General features: G+C 36.1%; 1 protein-coding gene across 1 annotated transcript in view; it reads left to right on the top strand.

Annotated features, from left to right (window-relative positions):
* Positions 1–12,535, top strand: part of LOC107695719 (nuclear factor 1 X-type-like) — a 28,865-nt gene extending 16,330 nt beyond the window's left edge. Inside the window, exons 6-9 of the mRNA XM_016495745.1 lie at positions 946–1,060; positions 3,617–3,764; positions 6,886–6,977; positions 12,464–12,535. Of these exons, the coding sequence (XP_016351231.1) occupies positions 946–1,060; positions 3,617–3,764; positions 6,886–6,977; positions 12,464–12,478 (370 nt within the window). The 3' untranslated portion in view covers positions 12,479–12,535. The remainder of the gene's footprint in view (positions 1–945; positions 1,061–3,616; positions 3,765–6,885; positions 6,978–12,463) is intronic.

The following is a 12,535-nucleotide window of genomic DNA, read 5'->3' as shown; positions in this document are numbered from 1 at the left end:
GGATGGATGGACAGAGGGATAGATAGACAGATGGGTGGATGGATAGATAGATAGATAGATAGATAGATAGATAGATAGACGTATAGACAGGTTCAGTTGTGTTTTCGCGTTATATGTTCAGATTAATTGCTGGTGATGTTATGCGATGGCTCTTGTGTGGTCCTGTGTTGTGTGTAGCGGTTGTGTTTAGAGCTGTTGTTGTGGAGTCACTCCTGGTGGGAGGGGGTCTTTGATGGTGGTAGTTTTTGGTGCCATTTGCCTCCTTCTTGAAGCCTTGGCTCCATCCCATTCCCTAATGGGATTAAAGGGTGGATGATGAAAGCGCGAAAGAAACGGAGGAAGAGGAGGGAATAGCAGTCTGCATGGCAGAGAGGATGAAAAGCAGGGCTTTGGCTGGGAGCACAGCGCCCGCGTCTGGGTTACAGGGAGGCTCTGGAAGTTGGCAGACTGTCCCAGGCAGCTGGGGGCCCTGCTTGTCTGGAGGAGACAAGACCCCTCACCCCTCCACTCGCTGGTCGGGAGATGAGCATAATGTTATTCTTCATGCAAATGAGAGCACGTCATGACTTATCAACTACTGCAGTTTGTTCACATTAGGGTTGTGCTGATACAAAAATGTATCGACATTGCATTTTTATTTGTTTATCTGTGCTTTCATTCAGTTTCCTACAGTTTAATAAACAAAGAAGCAGGTTGTCTAAAGTACAAAATCTGGAACTCATGTTCAAGTGGAAGCAATCAGTCTATCTTTCACATTTATGGTTGATTGGCATAGTCGTCCATGTTAGAGTTTGGGGGCTCTGTTGGCAATTTGTAGTAAAAATTATTACATCATCCATGATGAAATATTATGATAACATAACGAGAATTAAGAGGCTTTTTTGAACTCTGAGAGCATGTTGGTGTCTGTCTGGACAATTTTGAGTTTGAGAGATTATAAGAGAGCGTGAGATACTTCACCCATCCCACCATCCGATACCACCACCACCCGGGACAGGACCCGCTCAAGGAGTTTGTGCAGTTCGTGTGTGCCGACGGATCGGGACAGGCTAGTGGTCAGGTAAGAGGAAGTGACCTCATACTGGATGTGATGATCTGACACTGGGGTCAGTTGATTGCTGCTGTACATGTAACTTGATCTGCTGTATGTATTGCAAAAATGCTTGATGTTTTTTGCAGATATTCTCAGACTGGTTTATAGTGAATACTGGAAATGGCATCATATCATACTACTCATACTAGTTTTGTAGTATGTATACTTATGCATATTTTCTGTATGCATAGAATAATGCAGTATGCAACAGAGAACACTGCATGGAATACTGTATCCCACAATGCAGTCCTTTTGGAAGCTTTACACTAGTATTCCATTTAGAATGTAGACATTGTCACATTCTACTGTATTAAACATTATCATTGCTTACTGCATACTGTTTTACTAATTTGGAAATACGGAGTATATACTTTGCAGTATGCAACTGTTTAGAGATGAGAAATGATGAGTTTAAAAAATGATTTATGTTGATGAAACAGAACGTAGCTTTCAAATTTAGCCAACATATTTGCCTCGGTCAAGCAAAATCTCTTGCCTCAAGTATGAAATTAATTCATATTTGTGAAATGAATGTTATCAAGCATTTAAAGAAATGTTGAATTGAGCTTACCGTTGTGAAGACAACTGTCACATTTAACCAAGAAGCCAAGATTGAAGTGGGAAATGAAAGCATCCAAAAACGTGTTAAATAATGCACAAATGTTTTCTTTTAGGGCTTGGGTTACTCTGTGGTCATTCTAATTAACTAATTATAAAATCTTATATATATATATAAGTGAGGTTATGTCATATTTAGCACGCATTTACAGTAGGGCTGCACGATATTGGAAAAAACTCACATTGTGATATTTTGTTTTTCTGCGATATATATTGCATTATGAAAAAAAAAATCACCAGATGACTTGAATAGCTCTATTTGGAAAAAAAATCAATGATTGGGGTGATTTTGTAGGCGAGTAAATCAGCATAGACAATAAACAAATTACAAGCATAGATAAATAGAACAAAGATACAAATGAACAGTGCTTTACATTTTTCAGGTAAGTCTAACAGTATTCAGCTACAGAAATTGAATAATCAAATGTAAAATAACATGGCAAAGTCTTCACTGTATAAATAAATCTAAAGCTACAAAATTTTTTCACAATCCATTTTCTTTCACAATTGTTTACCTTCACCTAAGCCATAACCAACTGCGTTTACAAGGATACTTGCAGAGACATGCATTTTGACATAATTTTGCGCGTGTGTCATTAATAGACGCGGAAGTGAACAGAATTCAGAGTTCACGTGCATCTGCGCAGCTCTCACTGTGTCTACACCGGACGCGAGCGGCGCAGCACGGCAAAATACTATAGAACCCATTATAATCAGTGATGCTGTCTAAACTGGATGCGGCGGGGTGCGACACAACAAATCCCCGACAGTAAACTGATGCCGCGTTCTATTTATGACGTACTGACACACAGTTCAGATGATTTGCAAAAGTCGCTTTGTCACGTCCAGTGTAGACAGACTTTAGCTGCAGCGCGGGGCAGCATCTGTCATCTGACATCTGTCGTGTCGCGTCCGGTGACACAGTGTCTGTGTGTGAGCGAAGAAAATGATCAGTATAAATATAACGGTCAGTATACTAAACATTGCACATCCTGCGATGTGACTATCGCGGATGCGCACATCGTGATATCGATGCTGAAACGATATATCATGCAGCCCTAATTTACAGTACTAACATTCAATTCACTTTTATTGTTTTTTATTATTTATCTATAATTACTACAGACCTGAATCCAAGTCCTAACCACTGGAAGAAGAAAAATCAGCATTTTTTGGATTTTAAAATTAGATTATTTAATGATTCCTAAAAAACTTTTTTTTGTTCGATGTGCAAATAACATTATCAGCTGTATTACTTTTGTTTGCATTTCTTAAAACACGAAACAAGCTCCTCCTGTCTTTTCCGATAAAAACAAATGTGTGCGTTCCTTGTCTTTGAGGCCGACTGATTGGTCACTGTTAGTCTCTTGTGCTTGTCTAGCCAATCTTGAGTTAATCTCTCCTTCTCTGTCCACTTCCACGATAAAACCCATCTGCGCAACAGCTGACGACCTCTGCGCATTTCGGCGTAGCGTGCATCCCCTCCTCAGTTCTGCTTGTGACATTTTTTTAGCGTCGTGAACGTGGCTTGGTTTTTTTTTGCGCCCTGGTTTTGATTTGACATCATTCCATGGACCAAAACTCACCTCACCATTAGTGCGTCCATTTCTTCTTCTTCTTCACCTTCTGCCTAAAGTCCTTCATTTTATTTTTTTCCAGCTCCTCCACTGCTCCTGTCTGTGCCTGTGGTGAAGTCAACACACAAACATGCACACAAACAAATACGAACACACCCCTTCATAAACAAAAGCAAACAGACATTCATCCTGTTGGTTGTTTCCCTCTCAACACTCTCCACTACCAGCCACCCCCCATACCTTTTTTCGGAGCTAGCCTGCGTTGTTTTTTCCATTTGCGGGGTGTCGGTCGTGTCCGTATTCCTCACCCTGTTTGTGTCGTCTGCAGCCGAACGGGAGCGGCCAGAGCAAAATGCCGGGCTCCTTCTTGCTGCCTCCACCCCCCCCTGTGGCGCGTCCAGTGCCCCTCCCAATGCCAGACTCTAAATCCAGCAGCACGCCCCCCGATGGCGGACTCACCTCACCCACATCTCCGTGTAAGTGACCCGACCCCCCCATTCCACCAAACCCTATGAAGATCCCCAGTCATCTAGCCACAGCTGGACCGCTTTTTGCCATTTAGTTTGTGTTCCTTAAGTTAACATGAAATGCCCATTATTCGTAATTTTTGCCAACTGGTGGGTCAGAACTAGTTCTTACAATTTTTTTTTCTCGTTTTTTTATGTATCCTAGTTTTGAGGCAGTAGTTTCAGTGGTTTAACTGTTTAACAGCCATTAAAATGTCACTAAAGTACAGAGCCCATAAAGGGACGTGGTGATGGGGGGGGGCAAAACATTTTTGTTCCTCTGAAAAAATAGCATTTGTTCACAAAACGTTTTCATTCCCACGAGAAAGTTTGCATTCACTTGGAAAATGTTTGCATTCTCTCACAAAACATTTTTGTTCCCCTGAGAAACATTTTGTTCTCTTGCAAAAAAATTTTGCAAGAGAATGCAAAAGTTTTGTAAGTGAACGCAAAATTTCTCAGGGGATCGCAATACTTTTGGAAGAGAACTCAAAAGTTTCGTAAGTGAATGCAAAGTTTCTCGGGGGAATAATACTTTCATGAGTGAACAGAGAATTTCTCAGGGGAACACAATACTTCTGTAAGAGAACACAATACTTTTTTCAAGCTAATGCAAATGTTTGGCGAGTGAACAAAAAGTTTCTCGGGGGAACGCGATACTATCAACAATATGATACTTTTGCAAGAGAACACAAAATTTCTCCGGGGGGCACAATACTGTACCTTTGCAAGGGAACGCAGACGTTTTTCAAGCGAACACAAAGTTTCTCGAGAGAACGCAATACTAAGTAAAGCTAATGCTTTACTTTGCAAGCGAATGTAACGTTTTTTTGGGGGAATGCAATACTTTTGAAAGGGAACGCAAAAGATTTGCAAGTGAACACAAAGAGTTTCGGGGAAAAACGCAGTACTTTTGCAAGTTAACGCAAATGTTTTGCGATTGAGCATAGAGTTTTTTGAGGAATGCAATACTTTTGCAAGAGAACACAAAAGTTTTGTAAGCAAATTCAAAATTTCTTGGGAGAATGCAAAAGTTTTGCAAGTAAACAAAATATCATGGGGGAATGTAGTACTTTTGTAAGAGAATGCAAAGTATTTCGGGAGAATGCAAACGTTTTGCAAGCGAATGCGAAGTTTTGCAGAATCCTTGAAAAAAAATTTTTCCTCCCATCTCATATTTTTTTTCCATGACCATGTCCTCTTGGGGGCTCTGTATTCAAGGGTGCAAATTTAGGGCAGTTAAAGTGGACTCCAAAATACTTAAAAAAAAAACAAAAAAAAAACATGCATTTTAGTTGAAACCGTTTTCAAAATGCAGCTATTATTGTACAAATCTCTTGACCTCATTATTGTGTGGCAGTTCTGGCACTAAAATCAAAACAAGATGGAAGAATCTGTATCTACCAAACTGAAAAGACCAGCTTTGACCCTCTTGAATTTATATTCTGGTCCAGGTTGGTTTGTGCTGGTCAAATTGCATTGCAGCCCTGATGCGAAAGGGCCTTTACACTCCCGAATGCAACATCCAGAAACCCATGCTTTGTAATTTTACGTTGGTTTCATTTGAGTTTGTTTTGGTTACGTTCACATTGCTAGTTAGCTTTTGGCCTGTGGAAATGTGATAGTTGAGCTCCAGTGCTGGTCTAAAGGTCAGTTCGTCCAGTACATGAACCAAATTTGGGCCGTTCAGAAAGGAGGTGGCGTATCGGGGGTGGATAATCAGACATACTGTAAAATATTCACTCACCACAGACGGGGCACTGGACGGAGCACTTTTTCCTCTTTTCTATCATGTTTCTTATTTTTGTTTTTCGTTCCTTTTCATTGTGTTTTCTTTCATTGTTTCAATTGTTTTTTATGTTGTTTGTGTGTCTTTTTATGTGTTTATATGTTGCTGATTCTCCAGAACGCACTTAACAAACCTGATCACAGATTAAAAGAGAGGGGTTTTTTTTGTTACAGCATTACGCATATAGAGGTACCTATATGATGAGTTTACCATGGTTAATGGGGGTTGTTCGGGGTAAAGATACAAAACAAATGTCCCGAAACCCCGTATAGAATTAAATTCTGTTAATATAGTTTATTTGCATTAATGTAGAATTCAGTTCTGAAATTACAGCCTATTATATATTAGTGTTTATATATATTTATAATATAGAATTCAATTGTATGTTAATATAGAATTTATTTGCATATTGCGATTCTATATTAATATAGAATTTGTTTGCAATAATGTAGAATTCAGTTCTGCAATCACAGGAGTTCATATATTGGCATTTATATTTTAGATAATTAAATGATATATTATTGTAAAATTCAATTCTGTGATCATAGGTGTATCAATATTAGCGTTTATATACTAGTAATATAGAATTCTGTATTAAAATAGAATTTATTTACATTAATGTAGAATTTAAATCTGCAATCACAGGTTTAAATGTTTCCATTAATATTTTACATATCCTATATAATATAGAATTCAATTCTATATTAATTAAGTTATCAGCATTAATGTAGAATGTCATGAACAAAGCAGATTCTCTTTGTTGCCTTTTTGAATGTTTGCTGATGAAAGCGCTAACAGCAAACTAGAACAAATGCGGCTTTGTGTTTGATTTCTCCGTTTTTACACACATACTGATTTATGTTAGATCTCTATATTTGATGAACAGTTACACCATGGAGTCCATCACATAAATCTGAATCCAAACAAAAACTGCCCTAAATTTGATAATGACTTCAAACCGATTTGCAGATTCAAACACCTTTTTAATCTATTGATCTTCAACCGTGTGAACCAAGAACAATCAACCATAGTGTATCTTTAATGATAAATTCTTACATTGCTTTTGTTTGTTGTTTGCCAACAAGTCAATTCAATACAGAAAAGTTTCAGTTTCCACTATATATTTGATGAAATTTGCACAATATATCTGAAGGTTTGCCTTTGCAGAATCAATTGATCTTTTCAAATAGATCACATTGACTAAAATTTGTTTTAATAACTAAACGATTTTGCAAACATTGTACAGGGTGATTTAAAAAAGAAATGAAATGAAATGTTTTTTTTCTTATTTCTCTCCCTCAGCATACTCCACGCCAGGCTCCACAGCTCCCAACAGGTTTGTCAGCATCGGATCACGGGACAACAACTTTCTGAACATACCCCAGCAGACGCAGGTGATTCTTACTCGGTCATATTCAAAACAAACCTTTGAGTGTTTAAAATCATGCATCTTAACACGTTAGGCTGCTGCTCCCCACCTGACTCTCCTCGTTTCCCATGATGCTCTCTGTTCTGCGGTGTCGGGCCCATCTGGAGCGGGTCTGCGATAACTGGAGCTGATCGGCGTGGTGTAGTTGATTTGAGCGTTGCGAATGTGCGGCCACCTCCATCACCCAGTACACTTTAGTCATTAATGTGTAAAGCACACCCGCCCCGGGCCGGCTCCCTGCTCCTCAACACATGGTGACCATCTGAAGCCGCTAACTCACCCGCTCTCACCTCCTCCCTCTGCTGGTCGGCCTCTCTGGATTTGACCATTTATTTTCCTCTCTTTGTGCGTAACCATTCCTCATTTTTACCTTCTTTAACTCATTTCTCGACTCGCTATCACCCTCTGCTGGTGACTCCTGTTTTTATTTTTCTTCTCTCCCGTCAGTGACTTCGCTTTGTCTGATTTGGCACATTTTATTCTAAATTTTAAAAGGCAGAGATAGAACTTTTTGTTTTAGTCCTCTCAGAGATAAACTGCTTGAGTGTGCAAATTAGCAGCGAGTTATCATAAGCAAACGTTTTGCGAAGATTCGTTATTTGCTGTTGCACTTAATTATTCATTTGTTTTCGTTTATTTTCAAAATGTGCTTTGAGAAATGCATTAGTTGTAATTCATTGTAATACAAGCATTGATAAAAGATAACTGCAAGAGGCAGTAGTGTTACTATTACACAACAGTAAAAATTTTTTAAAAATTTGTATTGTTAAAAAAACTGCATTGAGAAAGTACATTAATAATTGTAATTCAATGTGATACAAACATTGATAAACAATAAATGCAAGAGGCAGTGAGGTAGTAATGAAAGTAAATTGTTACTGTTGTAATAATTATTGCACGACAGCAGTGAAATATTTATTTTATTAGTGTTTTTTTATTTGTTATTGTTAGGAAAATGTGCACTGAGAAAATGCATTGATATTTGTAATCCGATACAATACAAACATCAATAAAAAGAATAAATTATAACTCATTTGATTAATTTATTATTTTATTTATTTTTCCTTCAGTGTTATCCAATGATTCAAATAACAAGAGGCAGTGAGAATAGAAAAATATGCATTGCTTGTTTGTTTAAATTGAGTAAGTGCCGTATTAATTATAATTCAGTGTAATTTAATTTAAAGACATGTTTCATGAGGGTATCAGTGAACTTGCACTTGAGCATTCATGTGTCCCCAAAAGACATTTGGACACTTCAGTTATACTTTAAAATGTTATTACATTAGATAACAAAATATCAAAGCAAGTGACGTATTTTGAAGGGAAAAAATAATTTTCAAACAAAACATCACAAAAATGACTTTTTCCAGTCATAAATGAACAGAACTAGACCTGAAAACGAACACAAAAGGTTTGTAACACTTGGTGTTTGTGAATTGTTAGTGGATTATTTATTTCAAGAAAATGTGCAATGAGAAGGTGAACTAATAATTATAATAATCGCCAAAATGCTAGTTTTGTCAGAAGACGCAAAGCAAAAATGGCGTTAATGAAAGGAAAAGATCCTATAAATAAGTTTTATTTTATTTTATTTTATTTTAAGAAAATGCGCATTGAGAAAGGACATTGTTAATTGTCAAAATCACCAAAACACCAGTTTTGTCAAAAGACACTGAGCAAAAATGAAGGAAAGTGAGGTTAGTGAAGAGAAAAGATCCTGCAGCATTTGATACACACAGATACACTTCCTCTAATGCAGTGACATTCAAACTTTTTATATGCCTTTAAGTGTTTGAATACTTTTTTTTTTTTAAGAAAATGCATTCATTGTCAAAATCACCAAAACACCAGTTTTGTCAAAAGACACTGAGACAATGTTGGTGAAGAGAAAAGTTTTTTTCATTTTATTTTGAGAAAGTGCACTAATAATTGTAAAAACCACCTAGACGACACAGAGCAAAAGTGACATTAGTGAAGAGAAAGATCCTGCGGTGTTTGAGACACACAGATACAGGCTCATCTAATGTAGTGACATTCAAACATTTTTAAGTGTGTCTTTAAGTGTTTGAACCCTGTATATCCGTACGGGGAAGCGCTCTCAGCCCAGTGCCATTCCCAGTCAGAAACACGAGAAAAGAACTGCGGAAATGTGAGATAGGAACGGAGAAAAGAGAGGCAAAGTTGAAGCACGGCCCCTAAACTGAGAAGTCACGTCCCAACTGTCTGGTTGCCCACAGCAACGAGACATGATGTCACAGGCAGTTGAAGTTGAACTTGAGGGTGGGGGGGCAGAGCTGGTCACTGCCAAGGATTACGGGGGGGAAGATGGGATTGCGAGAGGGAGGAGTACAGCTTACAGGGGAAGAGTTACTTGGCCCAAGTGGCTGTTGGGCGGGTGGTGGTGTTTGCGTGACCTGCAAGAGTCAACCAGAACAAAAGTTACCCGCCGCCCCTCCTAACAGAGCCTCTCAGCCAAAGTGTTTCCAGGATTTGACTTTGAGAGTTTTGTAAAACCAATCAGGCGTAACAAGCCCAGCTCTCGCTATCGTCCTGAGTGCATATCAAACGCTCAAGCACTTTTTCACTTGTTTTACCAGTCAATACGAGGGGGTTCAATAAATAGCCTAACAAGAAGTACATTTGCCTCACAAGGCAAGGTATGCGAGCAGATTGGATAAAAGCATTATATTTTTATATAAAATGTAAAGAAATTATATGAAATATATGTAAGGTTATTGTAAATGTTATTTTATATTTAAAATAATATATTTATATTATATAATTATCTATCAATCCATGTATCTATATATACAAACTATTAAGGATATTATGTAAAATATTAAGTATATAAGTAATTATGATTCTGATAATTGTGAATGTAGTTAATATATACATATGCATTATTATAAAGATATATATATATACTGCACATATACAATATAATTTTTTAATATTTAGAATATATATATATATATTGAATGTTATAAATGTATTATAGTAATTTTATATATAAAATTACTATAATTATAATTAAAATGATAAAATACTATTTGTAATGTTGTTATTTTATATATTACGTATAATTTATTATATAAAATGTTCAATTTACAGTGTTATATAATATAAACCATTTTGACGCAATATATACCGTATTGGCCCGTTTGCTTCAGCCCTAATCAAACACACCTGAACGAGCTAATCAAGGTCTGAACGGTTACTAGGAAGCTACAGGCAGGTGAGATTTAATTAGGGTTGGAGCTGAACTCTGCAGGGCTGCGGCTCTCCAGGACCGGAGTTTGCCACCCCTGGTCTAGACCCTAAATATAAGACGACCGCGTTTTTTCAGATGTATTTCCAAGAAAAAAAACATCGTCTTATATTCGGGTCAATACGGTATATAAAACTATAGTATATGAATGTATTATTTTACGGATATTTTTATATAAAATGTTGTGATATTTATAAATGCACATATTATTAGAAATCATTATTAACTCTTTCATCAATAACATTGACGAATTATCTCGTCTTTTAGAAGACAACGCTTCCCCGCCAAAGACGAGTTTTTACGGCTTTTCGTGTTTTCACTGTTATACACTAAAGGGTGCTATTACACATCTTCTGAACGAGTACAAAACCTCCCGAACAAAAACACACGTGTACAGGACGGAGAAACGAGCAATCTCTTATGTAAACGGATGCTTATGAAAAATAATGCGATCATCAGCAATGGCAGCATATAAATGAATATACTGGAGGCCATCAAATCTTAGTGAAAATCATCAAAATCGCTGGCGGTGGCTGGCAAACTTTTTAAAAAAATGCTGGCGGGGAAAGAGTTAATATCATTAATTAATTATTAAATCGTTATTTTTATAATAGGAATATTAAGAGAAATAAACGCCCATGAAAATATAGAGCACAGCATTAAAGACCATCATCCTTCCTGTAATATGTCAGCTAAGGTTAATTGCGATATTGCTGTTGCTGTGTGGTGTATAGCGTTTTTATCGGCTATTTAGCAGTTGGACTGCTGTACTGACAGCCAGAATCTGTTTATAATAAACAATCAAATGTGTAGAGATGGATATCTAACTTATTTCAAACTGCTGCCCTTTTGGTTGTTTTTACGTGATTTAAAACTAGCAGTTTGACAAAGACATGAAGTGTTTTTATTGGGAAACACGCTTTAATTGCAGCATGCCGTGAACGCACTATAAACTTGGTGTAAATATTTCTCCGTTCATTGGCGATATCTGAACTTTACGAGCCGAGCGTCTGCTGATGTTGATAAAGTCAGTGTGATGGTATGTGGAGATGCGTCAGAGCTCCCAGAAGGGAGGTTTGCTGGTTTAGTTCAGGTCAGACTGTGTTGTAAAGGCCCATATGGTAAGCAGGTCAGCTTCAGAAGCTCGGAGAGTCCAGCCTGACCTCTAGTGCTCACTTCAGTAACAGCAGCATCTCTTCACATTCACAATCTACACCCAGATCCATCCGAAAGTGTCCATACTTTTGAATTCAAGCTTCGGGAATATTGATTACAAATAAAATAGCATCAGATAAAAATAGTGATTATATTGAAAATGTTTACGTTTGTAATAGCAGTACATACTGAAACATGCACAGTTACTTTAAGATTCTAAAGTTAAAATATAAAATGTAATTATAAATTCAAAATAAAACAGAATAATTTAATAAATTAAACAACTTAAATTTACAATGTATTTATTACATTTATGAAAAAGTAAACAAATTATTAAATTATAATAGCTTTGTGACAATAAATGTAATTTAGTTTAATAAACTTATTTATTTATAGTATATTAAATTATAAAAAATAAAAACAAATGATTAAATTATAGGTCTATGTGACAATAATACATTTCACATAATATATTTAATAGCTTAAATGTAGAAGTTAGTTATATTTTATTAAATGTATATGAATCAACAATTTTTAAGTTATAGCTTTATGTGAAAATACATTTCACTTAAATTAAAAAAGTTATTTATTTGTGTTATTAAATGCATACAAATTATAAACACTATTTAATTATAGGCTTGTATCAAAATACATTTAATAACTTAAAAATATTTATATTTTATTAAATGTATTATAAAATATAAACTAAGTTTGTGACTTGTTTGATAGTTTAGTCCTATATTTATTTTTAAATGTTTCATTTTTTATTATTTTTAAACTAATGCTTTTAAAATGCAATATTTTATAAAATCATACAGTGATAAGTAGCAGATGTATAAATGTAAAATGCCTATAATTGTCAGTTTTTTTAATCCTCAGGCCTTGATAGTACTTGTTATCAGATAGAAAATAAGTCAAATTCTTCCTGCACAGATAATTTTATAATAATCTAATGTTTTCACTGAGCTGATGTATTTTCAGTTTAAACACTAACATTGCCTTTATTCTGTTGTGTGTTTTTACAGTCATGGTTCCTTTGACGAGGTCCTGCCTGCAACCTGTCGACACAATTTGGAAGTTTTATGACAAAAAAAAAA

The sequence above is a fragment of the Sinocyclocheilus anshuiensis genome, unplaced genomic scaffold (genome assembly GCF_001515605.1).
Source record: "Sinocyclocheilus anshuiensis isolate Anshui unplaced genomic scaffold, SAMN03320099.WGS_v1.1 scaffold1075, whole genome shotgun sequence".
NCBI classification, from domain to species: Eukaryota; Metazoa; Chordata; class Actinopteri; order Cypriniformes; family Cyprinidae; genus Sinocyclocheilus; species Sinocyclocheilus anshuiensis.
The sequence above is the reverse complement of the archived record's forward strand: the minus strand, read 5'-3'. Positions and strand labels throughout refer to the sequence as shown.